The 18,238-nt window shown below is 35.9% G+C and overlaps 1 protein-coding gene across 2 annotated transcripts; it reads left to right on the top strand.

The window, feature by feature from the left end:
- Positions 1-11,501: 11,501 nt before the first annotated feature.
- On the top strand, positions 11,502-15,131 carry LOC112695335 (phosphoenolpyruvate/phosphate translocator 1, chloroplastic). Of its 2 annotated transcripts, none has more exons than XR_003150376.3 (9): positions 11,502-12,264; positions 12,371-12,493; positions 12,649-12,801; positions 12,941-13,026; positions 13,224-13,308; positions 13,443-13,562; positions 13,711-13,779; positions 14,607-14,749; positions 14,831-15,131. XR_003150376.3 is itself a non-coding variant. In XM_025747646.3 (9 exons), the coding sequence occupies exons 1-9, from the start codon at positions 11,908-11,910 to the stop codon at positions 14,899-14,901; spliced, it is 1,194 nt and encodes a 397-aa protein (XP_025603431.1). In that variant the 5' UTR covers positions 11,502-11,907; the 3' UTR covers positions 14,902-15,131. The 2 variants fall into 2 exon arrangements, 1 of the variants encoding a protein (XP_025603431.1); XM_025747646.3 differs by having other exon boundaries at positions 14,620-14,749.
- Positions 15,132-18,238: the final 3,107 nt, after the last annotated feature.

Below are 18,238 nucleotides of genomic sequence, written 5' to 3'. Positions count from 1 at the left end.
TCAATTGTGATAACAAATTGTCCATTGCTCCCACTTAGTTAACCTCTAACCATGGAGGAAAGTCAAGTGGATGAATCAATTTGATTCCTCAAGTCCTAATCAACTCCTAAAGGAAAGATTAGCTTTAGAGGCATTCAAATCAATTAGCAACTTCTAATTATCAATCAACAAAGGAATTTAGATAACTCAAGAGTCACTAATTACTCTACCTAGGCCAAGAGGAATAAAAGCTACACTAAAGTTCAACCAAGTGATTCATCAAACACTTGGAAGGTATAAAAGGAAAGCATAGTAAATTGATAACAAGAATAGAATCTAACAACAATTATCAAAAGGAATTAACAACAACAATCAAAAGAAACACAATTATTATGAATTATCTCAAATTGCATTATTGAAAGAAAACAAAGGAACAACAATCTATCCAAAACAAAATGAAGAATTACAATTATTAAAGCACATAACTAGAAAGAGGAAGAGGAGAAGAGTAAGAATTGATAAAGGAGAAGTGAATTAAAGAATTAGGATTAGGTTTAGGTTAATCTCTCTTCTTAGATCTAGGTTTAATTCATGATTTAATTCACTTCTCCTTTATCAATTCTTACTCTTCTCCTCTTCCTCTTTCTAGTTATGTGCTTTAATAATTGTAATTCTTCATTTTGTTTTGGATAGATTGTTATTCCTTTGTTTTCTTTCAATAATGCAATTTGAGGTAATTCATGATAATTGTGATTTCCTTGATTGTTGTTGTTGATTCTTTGCAATAATTGTTGTTAGATCTGGTTTTTGTTGTTGATTCACTATGCTTTTCTTTTATGCCTTCCAAGTGTTCGATGAAATGCTTGGTTGGATTTTAGTGTAGGTTTTGTTCATCTTGGCCTAGGTAGAGTAATTAGTGACTCTTGAGTTATCTAATTCCTTTGTCGATTGATAATTAGAAGTTGCTAATTGATTTGAATGCCTCTAAAGCTAGTCTTTCCTTTAGGAGTTGATTAGGACTTGAGGAATCAAATTGATTCATCCACTTGACTTTCCTCCATGGTTAGAGGTTAACTAAGTGGGAGCAATGCACAATTTGTTATCACAATTGAGGAGAATAACTAGGATAGGACTTCTAGTTCTCATATCTTGCCAAGAGCTTTGTTAGTTGTTAGTTTATTTTCTTTGTTAGTTTATTTTCTCTCTAAAACTACTCTAAACTAAAACTAATGATGCTAAAATGATAGATTGATGTCTTCCCCCTATCCTTGGTCCTTTTAGTGCATTTTGGCGCCAACGTTGGTTCAGAAACTCCCCAAGATCGCCAGGCACGTGCTGCTTTAATGAAGTTATGTGCGGATTTTGACGCGTGCGCGTCCCTGGCCGATTCTGCAATGTGCGCGCGAGCGCCTTGTGCGCGTGTGCGTGCTTAGCTGATTTCACTTCTTTGACTTTTTATGCTTCTCTCCACTTGTATGCTTCCTTCCTTGCTCCCTTTGATCCATGCCTAGCCTATTTCAATCCTGGAATTACTAGCAAACACATCAAGGCATCTTATGGAATCAAGGAGGAATTAGAATTTATCAAAATAAGGTTTAAAAGGCATGTTTTTACACTTAAGAACAAATATGGGAGAGATTACAAAACCATGCTAATTCATAGGTTAAATGCGAGAAAAGGTCATTAAAATACTCTAAATTCAATACAAAATAAACCCTAAAAATGGGGTTTATCAACAACTAACCAGCAAGTGCATTGGGTCGTCCAAGTAATACCTTACGTGAGTAAAAGTTGATCCCACAGAGATTGACGGCTTGAAGCAAGTTATGGTTATCTTGTAAATCACAGTCAGGCAGATTCAAATGGTTATGAGGTATTGATAATTAAAAGGTAAATAAAATGGAAAATAACATAGAGATACTTATGTAACTCATTGGTGGGAATTTCAGATAAGCGTTTGGAGATGCTTTGTTGCTTCTGAACATCTACTTTCCTATTGTCTTCATCCAATCATGCATCCTCCCTTCCATGGTAAGCTGTATGATCCTCTCAGTGAAAATGTTCCGGCTACGGTTTCTGTACGACTAATCAACTGTCAGATTTCTCATCTAGGATGAAAAATACCAGGCATAGCTACCGTAGGGCTAACCATCTGTCAGTTCTCACTTGTGTCGGAATAGGATCCCTTGATCCTTTTGCACACTGTCAATGCACCCAATAGTCGCGAGTTTGAAGCTTGTCACAGTCATCCCGTCCTAGACCCTACTCGGAATATCACAGACAAGGTTTAGACTTTCTGGATCTCAAGAATGCTGCCAATTGTTTCTAGCCTATACCACGAGGGTTCTGATCTCAAATTCGGATGCTCTGATGTCAGGAGAGGCGATGCAAATCACGGATCAGAGACCCAAGAGAATATACTCCGGCTGTCATCCAATGACTACATTGAACTTCATGTAGACCGCTTGTGATTGTTAGGCACGTGGATCTTGGCTAAGCGTGTAATGAAGATAGTGGGTGATTGTCACGGGTCACCCCTTCATTCTGACTTAACTAAATTAAGTACGAGAGTATATCTTGGAGAAGAAGTAGGCGTGAATTGAAAGAAAAAAAATATTACTTGCATTAATTCATGAGGATCAGCAGAGCTCCTCAACTTAATCTATGAGGTGTAGAAATTCCATCATAGAAAATACATAAGAGAAGAAAGTCTAGGCATGGCCGAATGGCTAGCCTCCCAAATGTGCAAAATGATCTCAAGTGATCAAAAAGCTATTCCCTCTAATACAATAGTAAAAAGTGCTATATATACTAAAATAGTTACTGGGGTTTAGAGAAAATGAGTAACTAAGTGCAGATAGTGCAGAAATCCACTTCTGGGGCCCACTTGGTGTGTGCTTGGGCTGAGCTTTGAAGCTTTCACATGAATAGGCCATTCTTGGAGTTAAACGCCAGCTTGGATGCCAGTTTGGGCGTTTAACTCCAGTTCTGGTGCCAGTTCCGGCGTTTTATGCCAGAAAAGGGTCTCTGGTCGGCGTTTGGACGCCAGTTTGGGCCATCAAATCTCGGGCAAAGTATAAACTATTATATATTGCTGGAAAGCCCAAGATGTCTACTTTTGAACGCAATTAAGAGCGTGCCAATTGGGCCTCTATAACTCAAGAAAATCCACTTCGAGTGCAGGAGGGTCAGAATCCAACATCATCTGCCGTCCTTTCTCAACCTCTGAATAAGATTTTTGCTCAGGTCCTTCAATTTCAGCCAGAAAATACCTGAAATCACAGAAAAACACACAAACTCATAGTAAAATCCAGAAATGTGATTTTTGCATAAAAAGTAATAAAAATATACTAAAAACTAACTAAAACATACTAAAAACTACCTAAAAATAATGCCAAAAAGCGTATAAATTATCCGCTCATCAGTTCACTGCTGCAATTTGAAGACCATCAATCCTCTTGGCCATCATCTCCATTTGCTGCTGGATCTGTTGATGCATCACCTTGTTTTGTGCTAAGATGTTATCCACACTTTCCAACTCCAATACACCCTTCCTTTGAGCTTGTTGGCGTTGCCTTTGATGAGCATAAAAGTATTGGTTATTTTCCACAGTGTCTATGAGATTCTGAGCTTCCTTAGCTTTCTTCCTTAGTTGTACTGATCCTCCAGCAGAATAATCCAAAGCTTCTTGAGATTTTAAAGTCAATCCCTCATAGAAATTTTGAAGTCTGTCCCATTCATTAAACATCTCTGGTGGGCACTTCCTAATCAAGGCTTTGTATCTTTCCTAGGCCTCATAAAGTGATTTTCCATCCATTTGGGTGAAGGTTTACACCTCTATCTTCAATCTTATTATCCTCTGAGGTGGGTAGAATTTAGCCAAAAATTTGCTCACTAAATCCTCCCGGTTGTTGATGCTTTCTTTGGGAAATGCTTCTAACCATTGAGTTGCTTTATCCCTCAGGAAAAATGGAAACAGCAGCAACTTATAGATATCTGGATGTACACCATTTGTCTTAACTGTGTCACATATCCTCAGAAAGATGGCTAGGTGCTGATTTGGATCTTCCAAGGGACCTCTTTCATAGGAACAGTTGTTCTACACCAGTGTAATGATCAACTCAAAGTTGTTTGAATGAACATTTGGAGTGAGTATGCTACTTCCATAGTTTCTTGCATTGGGGAAGGTGTAGGAGGCTAGAACTTTCCTTTGAGGCTGGCCATTGTTATTAGCCACCCCTTCATTTGGTGGATTAGGGGGATTGCCCTGCATCTCTTGATTCTATTCCTCTGATTCTTCTTCTCCAATTATGCCCTTCCCTCTTGCTTCTCTTCTCAATCTCAAGAGTGTTCTCTCTGGTTCAGGATCAAAAGAAGTGGAGTTACCTCTTCTCCCTCCTGACATGTAACCAAAACAACAAGAAACAAAAATAGAGCACTCTATTCCTTGAGTGCAGTTAGGATTAGTAGAGACAAAATCTCAAATAGTTAGTGTGCTTAACAAAACAAAGAAAAAAATGCTTAATCTAGATTATCACCCTACTTATTCATTGTCAATCTATATCAATCCCCGGCAACGGCGCCAAAAACTTGATGAGGGAAAAACGATTCCACACAAACTCACCGACAAGTGTACCGGGTCGCACCAAGTAGTAATAACTCACAGAGTGAGGTCGATCCCACGGAGATTAATGGATTAAGCAACTTTAGTATGGTGATGAATTTAGTTAAGCGAATATTTGATGAATTTGGTGAAATTTTGATTAACGGATAATAAATTGCATGAAAACAAAATGCAGAAAGTAAATTGACAGAATCTTAAATTGTAGAAGAGGTAAATTGCAGAAACTTAAAGTGCAAGGAATTAAAAAGAGCTGAAACTTAAATTGAAAGAAAGATAAATGACTGTAACTTAAAGTGCAAGAAATTTAAATTGCTAAATCTAAATTGCAAGGAAACTTAAATTGCATGAAGAATAAAGGGATTTGGGTGTTTGGGAATCAAACAGAACTGGAAAATGTAAAGTGCAGTAAACTAAAGAACTCTCAGATGACAGAATTTAATTCAGGACTTCAGTACCAAAACAAAAAAGTAAAATTTTAGAAGAGTAACGAAACAGAAAGAAAACTAAGATCTCAAATGCTCTCTTAACAAAACAGAAAAGAAGAAATTCAGAAGAATTCTTCAATCCGAAATCCCAGAGACCTAAAAATAGAAAGTAACAATTGCAAAAAAGAGAAAGAAAAACAGAAAAGAAAATTTAGATCTGATCCCAATGCTAAAAATTCTCCAAATGAAAATTAAAAAGAGAGCTCTCTATGAAATCAAAATCCTATCTATTTATACACTTTCCAATTCTGGCTTCCCGTACTTGGAGTGGGCTTTTTATGCTGTGGAGAAGTGGATCAGAATGGCACTTTGTTGCAGCTTCTAGTGGAACGTTGCGTTCTCTAAGTGAGCGCAAAGTTCATTCACCCACGCGTGCGCATCTCTGGCGCGTCCGCGTCCTTTTGCGTTTTTGCTCATCGATGCATACGCGTCATGTACGCGTGCGCATCTTTAATAGCGTTCTCTTATTGAGCGCTACGTTAGCTTAGTGAGCGCTGCCTACGCGTGCGCGTCCTCTGCACGTGCCCATGGGTAGTATAATCTCAAATCCAGGCTTCAGTGCCATTCACGCAAGCGCGTGCTTCGTCTCAGGCACCATTGACGCGTGCGCGTCAAGCACGTGTGCACGTCGTTTGCAGAACTTTGCCTCCAATTTTGAATCTTGCCCGAAAACGCTGAGTAAATGAACGTAGTGCTCTATTTTTAAAACGAGCGCCAATCCTTTCCACGCGTACGCGTCATGCACGCGTACACGTAGGTTTTCGAAAATTGCCTCTGATGCGTAAGCGTCCTGTACGCGTGCGCGTCGCTAGTGAAGTTCTTTCTTTGAACGCAATGTTACTCTGGAGTGCTTCTTCTTTTCTTCACTTTCTCACCTAAAATCAATCAAACAAGAAATCAAAGTCTCACCAAAATCATAAGAAATTGCATCGTTTATAATAATCACTTAATTCTTGCATAAATCTCATGATTTTGTATAATATTAATGATGTTTGGTTGAATCAAGATAAATATGAAATTCCACTCCAACCACTTACTTATTGTGCAAGAAAGTGCATAAAACCTAATGAAACAAGTGAAAAATGCTTGTGAAACTAGCATAAAATGACTTGTCATCAAACGGCCCCATCAATATAAACAAGGCACAAAAATATGGCCTAGACGGTCCTATTACAAAATATGCAAGTTATAAAATTGACTTAAAGATACTAAAAGGCAAGTGTCACATTAACGGCCAAATGGCCCACTATAACAAAAGCGAAGTCTAACAAAATGAAATTGTTGAGCCAACAAAACGGCTTACAAACTTAGAAGCATTAGAATAAAAGAAAATACTCTACTCCAACTCGACGATCTGGTTATCTTGGATGGTCTTGAACACCCCCATCACGGACACATCCGCATCTAGCGCAAGAACCAAAGCTTGGGCCCGCATCGTCTCCTAGGTAGTAGAGATTGCACCCTTCAAGTCGGCCAGTAGCTCCGCCTTTTCCTTCCTCAAGCTCGCCACTTTGACCCGCAGAGACTTCACTTTGGCAAGCAAAACTGCAGCCCAGGATTCAGCATCTGAAGCCCTCTTTCGCTCACTTCCTAGCTAGGATAAAAGCCAAATCTCTGCCTTAGAAAAGCAGAGCAGCTTGGACCCAGCATCCTCAGCTTCCTTAACAGCCTTCAGCCGAGCTACCTCCGGCGACTCCTATTGCTCCTTCAGCCTGCCAATGTCATCCTAGGCCTAACGTAGCTTTGTATCCAGCAAGCTCACTTGGGCTATCACTGGCTCCGCCTTCTGAACTATCACAGCGGAGCGGAAGAGGGCATAGTACACCGACTTCGCTTACCCGACAATGTCGCAATCCTCGAAAAACTCTTCAGTGCCCAGAAGGAGATGCTGATCAATGAAGGCCAGAGCATCCAAGCTCCGATCCATCACGGAGGGCACTGTACCCTCCTCCTCGAAGTTTTCACTGCTGCCTTCCTTTCGAGATGCTTCGGAAACTAAAACAACTATCACCTCCTCCTCGGTCTCCACGAACACCAGACCAACAAGAATCGGACCCCAACCCCCAGTGGAGACCATCTCCTGGGAGATAGTTTGGGAGTCCTCCTGAGGTCGGGTAGAAGGAGTGAAAGAGAAAGCATCCGAACCCACCTCCTGGTCCATGGTGGCCTTTAATCTTGCCGAGGTACTCAGACCAACAACCATTTGAACTAAAAAAATCAAAAGGAAAAACGTAAGTCACATGCCCTTAAAAATAAAGAAAAATAAAAGAAGAGTTACACACCAATATAAGTTCGGCAAGTTGCCGGATCTCCCATGAAATCCTGAGGGTTCAAAGGACGCTCCCCAAAAATGTGCCAAAGGACCTCAGCGATGTCCTTGTTTTTTAAGGACAGCCCCTCATAGGTGACCCGCATCAAATACGATGCCCCGACACCAAAGTTCCAATATGTCGTGAACCAACGCCCTTCCTTTTGAACCCGTGAAAAGAGTCCTTAAAAAGGACAAATATACGTTGATTAGGTTGAGCCCTAAACGACACATATCCCTTCTTATGTCCTTGGTTGGAAGGATGCACAGGAAATAAAATAGAAACACATCAACCGAAAATGGGAGCTCGAGATACTCGCAAACGAGCTTAAACGTCCAGATGGCCACCCAACAATTTGGGTGTAATTGGGATGGTGCTACGAAACAACAACTTAACAATGCCTCAACGAAACCGGAGAAGGGAAGCCGCACACCGAGCCGCGTGAATATCGACTCAAATACCCATATCCAATCCGGCACGGTGGGGCGAGTTAGGGTTTATATAACAAACCCTCACGTCAACCCCGGAGAGCGCGAGCTCGTATTGACGCTCAGCGTCGCCACCCCCACATATCGCTCCCTGGTCATGGAGCTGCTGGAGATCGACCTCCGTCATTCGAGACAGCGTCCCCCAAACATCAGAATTCCTCGAGTAGTACGTCGAGGGGACGCCGCCGGCCAGGACTATTGGAGCACCAACACCCTCACTCCTCCACCGAGACATACCTAAAAAAGGAGAGAGCACCACCTTCAACCTACCAAAGCCATACGATGGAAAATAGTAGAAAAACACAAAACGCCAAATTTACCATCTACCATAATCTAATTCGAAAATAGCCAGAGAGAATGTGAAGCAAGAGAGAGAGAGAGAGCAAAGAAGAGAAAGAGAAGCAATTTTCCAAATGCTTTCGAAAAATAAAATGACAAAAGACAGAAATGGGAGGGAAGACCGAAACATCCCATCGCATTAAATGCCATCATGACGCCTGGAAAAATATAACTAACAAACTCTCCTTCGGAAAGAACAACAAGCACATCATAAGATTCCCAAACCGACCAAAACTCGAACAGGTCTCCAACACCGAACCCCAAAGCAACCACAAAACTCTCGCGGCTCCCGACCTTGACCGGAAAAACCGGATTACGAGCCTCCCAAATTACAACTATAGAAAGCGACGACCCCAAGCTCACTTGCTCCCTCACTTATGGGCCTAGTTCCCAGGCCCCACACCGGAACCACCTCTTGACCGACCTTCTGGACTTAGGCTCCTCTTCTAGCAGGCCAAAATAAATCCACAAATGGAAAACACAAATCCTCTAACGTTGAGATTGACCTTGCTTGCTCTCCCACTGTGAGGGCAACTGTTACGGATCCGACCCTCGGGTCCCGCACCCGGAATGGCTTTCCGACCCGGATACCCGGGGTTGTCCCTGCCCCCTATCTCTAGAAGGCCCAAACCGGCCTCCACATCTTCTAACCAATATTCAAATTCAAATACATTCCTTATCTTAGCTAAATAAGATAAGATGAGATAACTTTCACTAGCTATATAAAGGGAAGCCAAAAGCCCCCTCAGGTACGTCATTCGTCCTACACACTTTATACCTCTCAGATCCATTCTGACTTGGGCGTCGGAGTGTCTTTGCAGGTACCATCCCCTATTGCTCCAATCAAACGATCTGTCAACCGCCTCAACCCGCCAGTTCTCAATCCATCTCACAATCCGTACCAGAGACTTCTAGTACATATATGTATCATACTCATTTTTTTCTGAAAATTTATCTACTAATCATTCTACAAGTATTTTATGATGAGTGAAAATCTTTAATTCGTAATACAATTTATTTTACTTAACATAATATGGTAATTTTTCTAAGAGTAATATATTGTTTTTATCTTATTTAAGTCCCCAACATTTCAAAATTATCTCAAATAGAACGATTTAAATATTATGGACAACTTTAAAACTTACTCCAAATATTAAAAATAAAATCAATATTTTACTCTATATAATAATATTTATAGACCAACAGTGTAATTTAATTTAATATAAAATTAAATAAATAAAACCAATACTATACTAATTTATAATATCTTAAATATCTTATTTAGTTTATATATATATATATATATATATATATATATATATATAATACCTGTATTTTTTAGTTAGAAATTAACAAAATGATTTAAAAGAGATGAATGCATGACTCATCTTATTTATAGTTGGCTTTAGAGCAAAACAAGCTAAACGTAAAGGAGATAATATTCTTAGTTGGCTTACCGGAAAAGAAAATTGCTCATTAACAAAATCTTCCTAGTTCCTATCAATAGCGAAACCGAACTCACCTCCTTTTCTTACCATATATCATATCATTCCATCTTTACTTTAATTTAATTTAACTAATATTTTTGTCCCTAATAACATTGTGGATATATAAATTTAAAATTATGTTAATTTTATCTTGACATTATAAATTATGACAAAAAAATTAAAGATTTATAAAATCAAATTATTTTTATAAAAAGATTGTATAAAAAAAGTCTCTATCAACAAAGAAGATTAGAGTCTGAATAAGTAACAAATTTAAATAATAAATTTTTTAGTTACTATTTTTATGTGAAATAGTTTAATTTTTACTAATAATTGATTTTAGTATTCGTTATCTAAAATGAAAGAATTTAATGTGTATACATTTATATTTAATTAAATGTTAAATCTATTACGCAAATAAAAATATTTAATTTTCATGCTTTGTTAATTATTTTAAAATAATATATATATATATATATATAAATAAAATTAGATATTAGTATAAAAAAATTTATATTAATAATTATAAAATTAACTCAAAATTAATTTTTTTGAAATAATTAAATTTTGATTTTAATTATTAATTACATTATTAGTATTTTTTTAAAATTATATGTTATAAATATTTAAAGGAAGAGAAGTGAAAGTATATATTAAAAATATAAGTGGTGAAACTTTGAAACTAAATAAAAAAATACTAAAAAAATATACATATAATAATAATAATAATAATAATAATAATAATATATTTTTATGTAAATAATATTACAAAATTAATTTTTAGTTATAAATTTAATGTATTTTTTATAATTTTATGAATTTATTTAAATTATATTATTTTATTAATTTTATTTTTTTAAGAATAAAAATATAGAAAGAGATAGTGAATAAGAGGGAAAAGAGAGAAAAAGATAAAGAAGAAGAAAAGAGGGAGTTTGTTAATTTTGGAAAGAAAAAATTTATTTTAATTGTAATGAAAGAATATTTCGTGATATATTTTTATTTGTCAGATTAGTAATATAAAATATAAATTATAAGTTATATATAGAGTGAGAAATATAGAAAAAATAGAGAAGGGAAAAGAGATAGATAAGAGATTGGAGGAAGATAATTTGTTAATTTTAGAGGTAAAAATTTATTTTAATTTTAATGTGAGAGTGTCATGTGACATATTTTGGTCGCTAAATTAATAATATAATATAATTATATTTCAATTTCGATTTTAATATTTTATTTTCAATTTTAATTGAAATTAGAGAATATTATGTTGCATATTTTGATTGTTAAATTTGTAATTAGTCATTGATAATGATATGTAAAAGAGATAAAATTGATGCATGAATAAGAGAGATAGAGTGGGTGAAATAATGAGAGAGAAAAACAGAGACAATTCTTTAATTTAAAAAAAAAAATTGATTTCAATTTCAATGAAAAAAAATATATAGTATATTTTGATTTTAGAATTAATAATATATAATACATAATAAATAATAGATTTAATTTAATTATTGTAGCTTATCCTAATTCTAATTGCCCATTAGGGCCTCAATCTCTCCACTTAAAAGATAAAGGAAGGTAGCCGCCGGCCATATAATGGTGAGAGGATCAAAAGTCGCACTTCACTTTCTTTTCCTCATTCGTTAGCTTCGAGTGTTTCTCCTTTCTTCTCTAACCACATTATTTGATGTCACCTTTTCAAGTTCAATAAGGTCAAATTTGACACGTTTCTCCTAAAAAGACAAGTCCCATTGACAAAGAAAGCAGAACATGGCAATGGCCACGCAGTATAAAGTATAAACATGATATACCCACCAATGAAAAAAAAATTAAAAAAATAGTTCACTACACTTATATTTTATCAAAGAGGTTTTAGGATTAATATTTTATCAATAATTAACACATTTTTTATTTAAAAATTAAGATAATCAAAATATATATAATTATAATTAATTAATAATAACCATATATTTTGTTTACATTTTAGAAATATCTAACATACCAATAATAATTTTGAAAAGATCACGAGAACTATTGAGATCCACACGACCTTTCCTTGATTAATTTCATATTCCCTAAGGTTTGCCAAAAGGAATGCAACCTTAGGAAAAGTGGTTCATGAGAGTCAAACTGTAATATACGACAATAAATCTTAACCTTAATGAACTGTTGCTGCTCTGTTCTATCGGATTTTCAAACATGCAGAGCTCGGCTTTCACTCTCTCCCTCACCCCTTTCCGCAAACCCTTCCTCCACCATCTTTCCGTCTCTTCTTCTTCTTTCATTTCCTCTTTCAGTTCCAAAGCCAACATCATCAATGTGGATTCTTCATTTTCATGTTCATTCATACGCCAACCAGCAACACCATCATGGCCTCTTTCTTCTTCATCCTCTTTCAAACTACCCTCCGATCGCTTCGTCCCCAAGGCTGCCGCGGAGAGTGCCAGCGAAAACCGCAGCAGCGGCGGCGACGTTTTGCTCAGAGCTTTGAAGCTAGGAGCCTTGTTTGGTCTTTGGATCATCTTTAACATATACTTCAACATCTACAACAAACAGGTCAACACTCACATATCATCATGAACTTTTCTTTTTGCGTCTTAAAAGTAAATCTGAAATTGTACTTAACCTTGTTCATGCTGTGATGTTGGCTATAATCATATAGGTATTGAAGGTGTACCATTTTCCTATAACTGTCACCGCGGTTCAATTTGCTGTTGGGGCTGCCCTTGTGTCCTTTATGTGGTGTTCCAATCTTTACAAGAGGCCAAACCTCAGTGGTGCTCAGGTATTTAAATTGATATATGTATTCAAATGAGTTGTTGTCGTTGTTGTTGTTGTTATCTGTTATGCTACTCTTATACGTTTTATTATTTTTACTTGATGTGTTGCTTATGTTTTTGGGTGTATATATAATTTTTTTCTTCTTGGTTGGCATGGTAGCTTGCAGCCATATTGCCACTGGCTGTGGTACATACTTTGGGGAATCTTTTCACTAATATGAGTCTTGGCAAGGTTGCTGTGTCTTTCACACATACAATAAAGGCAATGGAGCCTTTCTTTTCTGTGATCCTTTCTGCTATGTTCCTTCGAGAGGTTATTGCCTAACCCCAGCATCCTTATAATAATTGTAATTAGCTGAATAAAAAAATGAACACATTGAATGTTTAATATTCAATTCTGAATTTTGTTTTCTAATCTTAATAACTCTATTTTAATTCGAACTTCCTTATAGATGCCTACTGCATTGGTGATTGGCTCCCTTGTGCCTATTGCTGGTGGGGTGGCACTGGCTTCTGCTACCGAGGCCTCTTTCAATTGGTACGATCTCCCTCCTTCTGGTGGAACAGAAGAGAGTGTAGGAACAAAAGTAAAAGCTTTTAAAGTATAGGGAGTTAATTACAAATTTGGTGAAACTTTAAGAACTAGCAAAGTAATTAAACTGAAAATATTTACTAGAATGTATTTGTCGTTTGAATTCTCATATGTGCATATTTTTCCCGGCATGATATATAAAGGACTGGATTTTGGAGTGCAATGGCTTCTAATTTGTCAAATCAATCTCGTAATGTTCTTAGCAAAAAGCTCATGGTTAAGGAGGAGGTAACAATCTAAAGCCATTTCCAAAAGTTTTGCATGAATTCCACTTATGTTTATATTTTTTGCATATATACTGTTAACTTGTATGTCATATACAAGCAGAAAGTGACATTGACAAGTCATTTTATTCTTGTTAGGAATCAATGGACAACATTACCCTCTTCTCAATAATTACAGTTATGTCCTTCCTATTGACGGCACCTTTGACTCTCATTATGGAGGGTTTCATATTTACCCCTGCTTATCTGCATTCTGCTGTGAGTATATGTATAATATTACTTGAGGGTTAAAACTTAAAATTGATACAATTGGTGTTAGCAATCAGCATTCTCATAAACCAGAATATACTATGTTCTATGGTGTTGAGGGGACTAATATATTTTCTCACTTGATCTTTGTTGGCAGGGATTAAATGTTAAACAAGTGTACATCAGATCTTTTCTTGCTGCATTCTGTTTCCATGCATATCAACAAGTGAGTTTTTCTCTTATATTCATAAATCATAACTCATGAGCAATAACTTAAAACAAAAAAACTTCAGTCTGATTTGTAAAAGAAACAATGAAAATAGTAAATATTTTTTTCTTTACTTTTGCTGTTTATACAATCATAAAAATAGAAGTAATGAAAATGAGAAAAGAAAAATTAAAAACGCAAACTTATCATACTATTGTTTGATGTAAAATACTTGTTGACATACTAGATTGAACTCTTGAGTATCTCTCATGAAATACTAAAACCTTTGGGAAGTTTGCTTAGTCAAGAACTTCTAGTATTTGTTACCTATCAAGTATGTACACTTTGCTTAGTTGCCGTATCCGTGTGTCAGACACATTTCAGATACGATACTCTTTGACATTCGTCCGACACGTATGTCTGTTGTATTTAATTGTGTCTTAATAAAAAGAAATTTTTTTTTGGAGACACATTTGGACACACTTAAATACCATCACATATCAGCGTGTCCAGCTTTATTATTAACATGTATTCTTGAATAAATTTAAAAATAGTATATATTATTATTTATTAAAATAAAAAATATTTTAAATATTTTATATAATTAAAATAAAACACTATAAATAATTAAAAAATTAATTTATATTTTAATATCAATAAAATATCAAAATATCATTATCTAAAAAATATTTTATATTTTATATATATGTGTGTCCGGTGTCCATCTATCATGGTTTGTTACCAAGTCATAGAAACAGAAATAAGGTCTAGTCTCTAAATTTATCTAAAGTCATTCTGTATTTTTGGACTGAATTATATAACCTTTTTGTTTTCGTGAATGGGAGTATTTGTGTGCAGGTTGCTTACATGATATTACAGTGGGTGTCACCTGTTACCCACTCCGTGGCAAATTGTGCTAAGAGAGTTGTGGTTATTGTGAGCTCTATCTTGTTCTTCCGTACACCTGTCTCACTTGTCAATGCAATTGGTAAGAATTTCTTCTATGTGAAGAAAATTTGTGTTGAAGTTGCTATATACTGAGATTGTAAATTGCTTTTTTAATCTGCAGGAACTGTTATAGCTCTTGCTGGTGTTTTCTTCTACTCCAGGGTGACCGGAACTAAACCAAAGACTACTTAGTTTTCGTTGTAAAATTTTGTTACTTACATAACAAGCCATTTAGTTAAGTTTTGTTCATTTTTGTTTAGAGAGAGAGGGTCACTTTTTTTTACCCTTCCTTTTTCTCTCTAGTTTTGTAGTGATTTTGTTGTGTATATCATTATTTAGGAAAATGATGGTCTGATTCGATATTTTCTCTTTACATATTAATGATCTCCTAATGAACATTTCTAAAATCATTTTTTGGGGAATCATCTTTTCACTTTTCCTGTTCCCCAATTATCGTTGACGAAAATGTCTTATGATAATCATTATGCAACGCATGTTGTTTCTTTTCCTCATGATGGCAGAGATGTTTTTACATTTGTGGTACATTTCCTTAACACTACTAATGGCAGGCTTGATCTACACCCAAACTTAATTTATGCACGGATACGGGAGTAGATACAGGATATGATACAATATCAAATACATAGATTCATCAGTTTTAAAACTTTGGGTAAAATATATGTTTTTTTAATCAGTTAAAAGTTTTTAAAATAGTTTAATTTTTTTTTTATTTTATTAAAAGTTTTTTAATTTGTATCAAATATATCTCTGACAATTAAATTTTTAAATATTTTAGGACTAATCGAATAATAATGTATGGTAACTATTTCTGATTTATTTGATTAATGATTGTTTTTGTAAAATTATTGTTGAATTGGTTCTAAATTTTTTGAAAAATTAGTCGTCAAGAGTATATTTGATGCAAATCAAAAACTTTTAGAACAAAATTGAAATAAAATAAAATTTAGGGTATTTAAAAAATTTTTAGATACTAATTTAAGCTGCTAGTTAGTTAATTTTATTTTTTTAAAAAAATACTTTTTTATTGTATTTTTTTTATACCGTTTAAAGTTTTGTTCAAATTTCAAAGTGATGAGGTGATGATCTTCTGGTATCATAAATTTCAACTATGTTATATATACGTCGAAAATCAGTCATAAAATTAATTAGGGTAAACTACTTAGATAAACTAAAGGCATGAAAATATTACTTATATCACCCAAAGCAAAAAATGGTACGTGGATCTCCCAAAGGCAGTGCTTCTTTTTTTTTCGTGTCCTGAGTGTACTTGGGGTGAAGTTGTTCTTACTGCTGTTCATGTTATCAATAGATTTCCTTTTTCTGTTCTTGTTCTTGGTAATGTTACTCCCTTTGAGCGTCTTTATCATACCTTTCCAGATTACTGTTCTCTTCGAGTTTTTGGTTGTATCTGTTTCGTTCTTCTTCAGCCTCATGAACATAGTAAGTTTGAACCTCGAGCTCGCATGTGTTATTTTCCTGGTTATGACATTGAACACAAAGGTTATCGTTGTTGGGATCCACTCTCTAAACGTATTTGTATATCTCATCAAATTGTCTTCTAGGAGCATCACATGTTTTCTTGATTTTCCTCCTTTAAGTCCATTCCTTCTACTCAGTCACCTTTCTTCACTAACCCCAATGTTGACCTTTTTCCTAGTGATGATTCTACAGGTTCTATCTCGGGTCACTCTCTACAGCCTCCTGCTCTTCCGCCTTCTCTATCTCTCGATGATTCCAGACCGGACGGCGTTCCTACCATCATGCCTCCTGTAAAACCCTAATTACTCTAAGCCTTACCTCATGCCGTAAAGCAAAGGTTAATCAAAGATTATGACAATCCTAAGGCTTTTTATACGTAAATATAAGTAGAAGAAATAATAATTCTAGAAGCCCGATTTAGAAAATAAGCTCAAATACGGAATTACAAAGCACGAACAAAGCTACAAACTTAAGGCACAAGATAAAGGTACAAGATAACAAAATATAAGAGTATAACGATCATAAGATACTAGCCACAGCCCGCGGAGTTTAGGCCGAATAGTTAATACTGACATACAGAGTTTTGAACGTAAAAAGCATACACAGAATATCTCACAAAAAGTAAGGCTCTAAGGCAAATAAATATAAGAGTGAGAGTACTAATAAAAATAAATCAAGAGACTACTAAAATATGGTAAAGAATCCTCCGCTCTGTCACCATCAAAGTAACTCACCGAGGTGCGTTGCGACCAGAATCTGAAAAACAATAACAATGTATGGAATGAGAACTGGAAGTTCTCAGTATAGTAACAGTGCTCAGTAATGTAAGATATAAGACCACGGGACGCCAGAGGCAATCCTAGAGCTTCATATCAACACAAGATTCAACTTAAAGCATACTAAAATTTAAAACCATAACTTTAACACCTTTATAAAAAGGGGGTAAACTAACTTAAGGGATTTTTAACTATCAGTTCACCGCTGTCCCACAGCCTTCTCCATCCTAACCGCCATGCGATCCCATCGCCACTGCCTACCGAGCCTCCTCAATCCTAGTAGAAAGCACAAATAATTACATACAAGTAATACACAAGAAATAATCAAGTATAGCAAGTAAATCAAGAAGCAATTATGCATGTTATACAAGAGGCATAGAATGCAAGTAGACAAAGTAAGCAACCATATAGAAAATGGCCACCATGAATGTCTGCCCTATTGGCTGTGATATCATATTGTTAGTTCAACTGCCAACTCGACACATCTCCATGGAAATGTCGCCTTTCAGAATCACTATGGGAACCCCTGAGATATGGCGCTCAAAACACCGTCCAGGATTTTGTGCTTGCACACTCTAGTGATCCGAAGGGATGTGAGCGGGATACTATTGCCACGGACTTCACATTTCAACGTATGCGGGACGAACCACCCCCCTTACGCCGCCGCTACCTCGACAGGCAGGATCCAACCAAACCATCCCTGTCAGGCGCATAGCGTCTCAACAATCTCAATATAAAATAGTGATTCAGTAGTTTTCAGAAATCATTTTTTCAATATATCATGGATCGATCATTCCATTCCAATTCCCAGACTCATTAGTTCACCGCTATCACAATTCATTCAGAACTCACCAGTTCACCACTTTCACAATTCCTTATCAATAATCACCAATACCATACGCATGCTTCTCATTCAACCAAACCCATTTTCAGTACACCAGAAACCTAAGCCTCCGTTCTCTAACTTTTACCGGAAATACCAAAATAATTCCACCCAAGACCTTTTCTATGTTATAACATTCAAAACAAGCCAAAAAGTCCTAGATAGGTGTCACAGAAGTTTACAAGCCTGTCAGGAAGGTGAAACAATTAAAAAAAAATTATTGAAAAAACAGGGTAGTGTGCGTACGCACAAGGGTGTGCATACGCACAAGGGTGTGCGTGCGCAGGCCCAGGAGGATTTTCAAGATTTGTGTGTATGCATAGAGGTGTGTGCAGGGAAAGGAGTAAAATTTTTCAATTCTGTTCGCTCG

The sequence above is a fragment of the Arachis hypogaea genome, chromosome 1, assembly GCF_003086295.3.
Source record: "Arachis hypogaea cultivar Tifrunner chromosome 1, arahy.Tifrunner.gnm2.J5K5, whole genome shotgun sequence".
Classification (NCBI taxonomy): domain Eukaryota; kingdom Viridiplantae; phylum Streptophyta; class Magnoliopsida; order Fabales; family Fabaceae; genus Arachis; species Arachis hypogaea.
Note: the sequence above shows the minus strand (reverse complement) of the source record. Positions and strands in the feature narration are given on the sequence as shown.